The 6,310-nt window shown below is 31.5% G+C and overlaps 1 protein-coding gene across 1 annotated transcript; it reads right to left on the reverse strand.

Annotated features, from left to right (window-relative positions):
- Positions 1–314: 314 nt before the first annotated feature.
- Positions 315–2,693, reverse strand: LOC134686824 (uncharacterized). Its single transcript, XM_063546629.1, has 3 exons — positions 2,478–2,693; positions 1,947–2,090; positions 315–1,158 (listed from the first exon to the last, which is right to left on the reverse strand). Exons 1-3 carry the CDS (start codon positions 2,638–2,640, stop codon positions 878–880), a joined length of 588 nt encoding a protein of 195 aa, XP_063402699.1. The 5' UTR covers positions 2,641–2,693; the 3' UTR covers positions 315–877.
- Positions 2,694–6,310: the final 3,617 nt, after the last annotated feature.

Here is a 6,310-nt window from a genome sequence, read left to right on the forward strand (position 1 = left end):
ATTAAACAAGAATGTGTCGAAAGTACACGGATGCCCCACTCGCACTATCATTTTCCATGTTCAATGGACCGTGAAATTGGATAAAAAATATAATTATGTATTAAAATTAGAAAGATCATATCATAAGGAACATGTGTACTAAGTTTCAAGTTGATTGGACTTCAACTTCATCAAAAGCTACCTTGACCAAAAACTTTAACCTGAAGCGGGACAGACGGACGAACGAACAAACGGACGGACGAACGGACGCACAGACCAGAAAACATAATGCCCCTCTACTATCGTAAGTAGGGCATAAAAATGACTCCAACAAAAACAGTTTTGAATGCATTTTTATTTTTTTTAAAAGGTAATAAAAATAATACAGATTTTGATATTTGTAGGAAAAACATGTGTAAAAGTATAAATATAAAAAGAATTTGTGGTATGTGCCAATGAGACAACTCTCCGCAAGAGACCAAATGACACAGAAAGTCTTTTTCAAATTATATCACAGATTAGATTAAAATTCAAATGAGGTAATAGCCAATAGACAGTTGATTTGTACTGGTCACCACTCTATTTCATAGAAACTATTGCGTTGACTTGTCATAGACATATCTGATTACATGTGAATGATATATGTACAAATGTAAATAAATAAAGTTACATAAATAGAATCGTAAACAATATAGTCTGCCATTTATATTTAAAATGCATTGCTTTGATAGCCCCCTTCTTATTAAAGTGGAACCACAAACTAGAATAACGCTCTTGTTCTTTGTGTAGTTTTTAAAACAAATTCTAACATGTTAACTTTCTCTCTCTCTTTCTCTCTCTGTGCTTTTGGTGAAAACGACACAGATGCAGGTCAGGTGCCTTCATAGTTTTTAGTATCTTATACACCATATTTTGGTGGAATTCCATATTGCTGTGGTGAGTCCTGGCTATAACCCATATTCACTTGAGGTTTAGAGGTAGTTGCCAAGACAATTCCTTGTGATGACTGAATTTTATTACTGTCTTGTGTTTTCTTTACAATAAGAACGACGATTATAACAAACAACATGACTGCACCCAGACCGCTAAGTATCAGGGAGTAGGGTACTCCCATGTTGTAACCAAGACTACGTAAAATTGCATGTAAAAATCGACCAACTGCCACACATGTTATAACACCTGAAATAGAATGAAACAAAGATCGTTATGATATAACAAACTGCCACCCATGTAAAAATACATGACACATAATTAATTAATGTTATGATATAACCAATATACAGGTATAAGCAGTGTATGTACTTTTTTTTGTGTAGTCGCCATTTAAATGAAACTGTTCAATGATGATAAATTGAAGAAAATGTTCGAAATCTACATAAATTGCGAGAAATGTTTAGGAGCGCGATGGTTTGTATAGTGTATAGCATATGTGATGAGATTTTAAAATTAGAACCGGAAGTAATCTTTATTCTGCAAGAATTTATTGAAGTAAATGGTTCTCACAATGATGTTATCAATATAGAGGCCATCAGAGAAATGATAACATAGGGACCAATAATGATGTGTTCATAGACTCCACTCGGAAAGTTACACTAAGACAGATCTCACTCGATCGGACATTAAACATGATGGTTCGGTTATTCGACTCTGTCGATTGGACATTGACACGAATGTTCAGTTACTATTCTCTTTTGATTAAACTATTGAAAACGAATACTAGTAATCAGTGACTATTCTCTTTCGATTGAACTATTGAACACGAATGTGCAGCGACTTGGTCCTATTGATATTAGGTTTAACACGATTGTTCAATTACCCGACTCTCTATTTCAGAGATCGAACAGTATTCGATAACTCGAACCTCTATATGGGTCCAGGAGATTAAAAGAAACGTAAACACCACATAAGACTCACACATAATATCACTTATAACTGTTAAGACGATTCAAGTTGATTCAAAAACTTACCTGATATCAGGTTCAAAATAACAGGAGACATTAGATAGCTGTGGCCTATCTGTCCATTTGCATACACAAATATAAGAATGGTGGCAATTATACACAGTATGATACCAACGATCACTTCTATCTGGAATTCTATAAGTCCGGGAACTGCAAAAAAAAATTTCATCATCATTATTTTATATACAACAGACAATTGTCTTTGTTTTGCACTAAAGTATACAGAGAAGACCGATTCATTTGTAGTATGTCAAAAATATACCAGACATACTGATTCAACTGTTAAATGTCTAACGTATTCCATAGTGATTCACTTGTAGTATATCGAATATATATCGAGTATTCTTTCGAGTATAGACGACAAAAAATCAATCTGTAAACTTTTAATACAGACCAAATATAGATGTTGCCTTCTAGATGTTTTTTAAAAGTTATATTTTATTGGTTATCTTTTCATTGGCTTGTATTACTATATCTCCTCTCCTATGTATAATTATACTTTGCAGAAATTGTATTTCAAGTTAATTGTTTACTTACATGATAAACTGCGACCAGTAGAACCATTTGCGACTGTATAAAAGAGTCCAACATGGATTGAATTGCCAGAACTCTCGATTACTACCCAGCCTGGAGCTAGAGCCCCAGCAACCAACAACAATAAAGCTAGGATGTTGAAAATACCTGCGATTTTAATATTCATGTTTATTTGATGAAAGATACAGATTTAACAATTCTTAAGGTCTAACTTTTGTATTTATATCAATCGATCGGGTGGTCCGTGTAACACTTATCAATTCAAAGTTTTAAAAAGTTTTGAAATTTTAGATTTTTGGAATTTTGATCAAAGTTTTAAAATATCAAAATTTCATATTGTGTTTAAGTTTTGAAATTTTGAAATTTTAACCAAATTATTAAAATATCAAAGTTCTAAATATCGTTTATAAATTTGATATTTTAGAAACTTGATCAAACTTTTAAAATACGAACCCTTACTCGCAACTTTGATTATTTCACTTTTTGAAAGTTTAATTTTTTAAGTGTTTGCTTAAAATATCAAAAGTATAAAGGGGCGACAAGAGGGGTACCTGTAATCACTGATGTAAACACGGCTCTGATAAGAACTATTCTTAGTTATAAATTAATAGCATGAAATATATCAAATCATTCTTAATAACAAAATAAATAATGAAAGGAAGAAGTCGGGTTTTTTTATGAAACATATTAGACATCACATGGGATAACAGTATCCTGAAATTTTAAGGTTGTGCATCTATCAAAAAAAATATAATTAAACCTATTTAAACCGGAATCAACTATGTTGATTTAAATCTCTTATATAAGGTTTAGCGTTTGAGATAAATAATTCAAAGCTATTTTGTGTTCCCAGTGCCCAACATTTAGAAGTATCAGTGAAAAATGACCAACTCGAAGTAAACCATATAGTATTATTCGCCTTTTTGACGTTCCTGATGAAGGTAGATCCAGAAAAAGCGCTTCGGTCGTATACAACTTAAAACGTTTTCCTTTCTTGTTTATCGATTGCAAAAGCCATGATGATAATATATTGTCTTTTATGATTTATTTCAGTTCCAAGAAATGATACGGAAGGAATACTTAATATATAGCGTTGCAATGAAAGTTGTGCTAGGTGTGTTTCAGCTTGCCCCTAGACAAAAAATGTACTGGTTCAGTGATTATAGACGTAATACTAAACTCCGAAATATATAACAATGAACTAAAATCAAAATCATACAAGACTTAGAAGGACAGAGGCTCCTGGATTGGGACAGGCGCACAGATGCGGCGGGGTTTAACATGCTTCGTGAGATCACAACCCTACCCCTATACCTCTAGCCAATAAAGAATGAAAAACACACAGTAATACGAACAGTAAAACGCACTTTAATAGGAAATACAAGTCCTATGTCAAAATAGGAAACAAACTAAGAAACTAATCAACATGACAATGATAATAAAATAACAAAGGACTACTATATAAGGCTAGCAGTTACTATCATACGCCAGCTTCAGACCTCAACTTATAAACTAATTGAAAGGTTTTATATGTCTTCATTATGCACACTCTCTCCCTGTTGCATTTATTGCTAATTTGTTCCGGAACATTCATGAAATATTTCTCACTGGCAACAACAAAAATCGATAATTTTTAAATAGGTTGTTAACATACAAATTACGAAGAAACGTAAGATTCAACTTCCGAGGACAAAGTTTCTCTTATAGATGGATTTAAATATGTATTAACTTCACATTGGGCAAACACCTCTTTAATTGTTTCGTTCTTATTTTTCTTGAATTTCAAATTTCAGTTTCAGCGTTCTGTAGGTGAATTCTTTACTAAAAATTCAGCGTTTTACATTGCACTGTTTTTTCGAGAGCAACATAAGTGTACGGCCAAAAATGGAAAACATCCATCATGCAGCAGACAGTGTGGCTTCTCTTTGCACACCCCATTCTGACTGGATGTACATGTGTACTTTTAGTTTGCTCAAAGTCGATAGTCGTACGATAACTTAAAATACCCAAATAACAAAATGCAAATACGGGACAATAATATCCTTTAATACAAAAAAAATCTATTCCTTTTGTTTACTATTATAAAACAGTGGTTGATTTAGAACCTCTAATGGAGCTACGTGTATGATAACCAGTCCAAACGTTTAACTTTTAAAGTGGGGTGAGGTTGTTTTGTCGAAGCACTAACAATTTTATTAAGTTTTTCATCGCTATTAATCAACTTGTCTGGTTCAAAATTTAACACTAAAAGGCATGGATAATTTTTCTTTTGTTCTCTGCTGGCACAGAATATTATATCATCAAATTAGGGATCAGAATATTTTAATGTACCATTACCATCGAAGCCCCTAGTGGTAATATCAAGTAAAAAAACAGGGACTATCTAAATATTGGTTCCCCAGAAGATTACCATTTTTCGCTGATAGAAACTTTTGAACACAATTTTCAACTTTCAAAATGCCGGCACCTACAACTGGATAGATGGGTGCTTAATGTAGTACAGCGACAACTATTACATAAACATGAATGCTAGTTGGGTGCTTAATGTAGTACAGCGGTAACTATTACATAAATATGAATGCTCGTGAAAATAATGTTTATGGTATACGTTTATATATGATATGAAAGGTTTCAACTTTTACAAAACCAGAGCTATTCTTTGGATTTGAAAGTTTACTTTATTTGACCTTTTCAATTTTATTTGACTTTATTTGCCTTTTTAACTTCATTTGGTTCGAGTGTCAATGATAAGTCTTTTGTAGACGAAACGCGCGTCTGGCGCAAAAACCGGCAGAATTTATATTCTGGTATCCATCTATGATGAGTTTTTGTAGATACCTTGTAACAGTATCTTGGTTCCAATTTGCTGATATTGGATCTTAGTACCGTCTTAATTTCAGCGTAAATAAGATTATATTAATAACCTCCCACACTGTGGACTAGCACAACCTTAATTAGGACACCATCATTCAGTATCATAAAACCAGCAGGTAAAATGGTCAATATCAGAGCCGTACGTCTGATTTTTAAATAGATTATCTTCTTTTAAGAAATATTAATTTTGTCATCCAATTTTTCACCGCTTACAAATGTCCGTTTTATTTCATACATAAACTTTTAAGTATCAGTATGTTTTTAATTCATATTGTTTCGTTTCGTTCCGCTTTTATTTCGTTTCGCTTTTTACAGGTATCCCTCTTATTGCCCCATTTCTGTTTTTTGATATTTTAAGCAAACATTTAAAAAATCAAACTTTCAAAAAGTGAAATAATCAAAATTGCGCGTTAGGTTTAGTATTTTAAAAGTTTGATCAAATTTCTAAACTATCAAATTTATAAACGATATTTAGAACTTTGATATTTTAATAATTTGGTTAAAATTTCAAAATTTCAAAACTTTAACACAATTTGAAATTTTGATATTTTAAAACTTTGATCAAAATTCCAAAAATCTAAAATTTCAAAACTTTTTAAAACTTTGAATTGATAAGTGTTACACGGACCGGGGAACACCCGAAAAAAAAATCTTGTTTATGATTTTTATTTTGCAATTTCAATATTATTTTTGTTTGATTAAAAGTACGCAATAGGTCCGTGTAACACTTATCAATTCAAAGTTTTAAAAAGTTTTGAAATTTTAGATTTTTGGAATTTTGATCAAAGTTTTAAAATATCAAAATTTCAAATTGTGTTAAAGTTTTGAAATTTAGAAAATTTAACCAAATTATTAAAATATCAAAATTCTAAATATCGTTTATAAATTTGATATTTTAGAAACTTGATCAAACTTTTAAAATACTAAACCTAATGTGCAATTTTGATTATTTCACTTTTTGA

The sequence above is a fragment of the Mytilus trossulus genome, chromosome 10, assembly GCF_036588685.1.
Source record: "Mytilus trossulus isolate FHL-02 chromosome 10, PNRI_Mtr1.1.1.hap1, whole genome shotgun sequence".
In the NCBI taxonomy this organism is placed as follows: Eukaryota; Metazoa; Mollusca; class Bivalvia; order Mytilida; family Mytilidae; genus Mytilus; species Mytilus trossulus.

What these genes read in the sequence shown, in the direction of transcription:
- LOC134686824 (XM_063546629.1), bottom strand. Translation starts at nt 2,640, where the DNA reads ATGAATATTAAAATCGCAGGTATTTTCAACATCCTAGCTTTATTGTTG. An exon ending in TACTGGTCGCAGTTTATCAT is followed by an intron (nt 2,091 to 2,477) that starts GTAAGTAAACAA and finishes TTTTTTTTGCAG; the next exon opens with TTCCCGGACTTATAGAATTC. An exon ending in TATTTTGAACCTGATATCAG is followed by an intron (nt 1,159 to 1,946) that starts GTAAGTTTTTGA and finishes ATTCTATTTCAG; the next exon opens with GTGTTATAACATGTGTGGCA.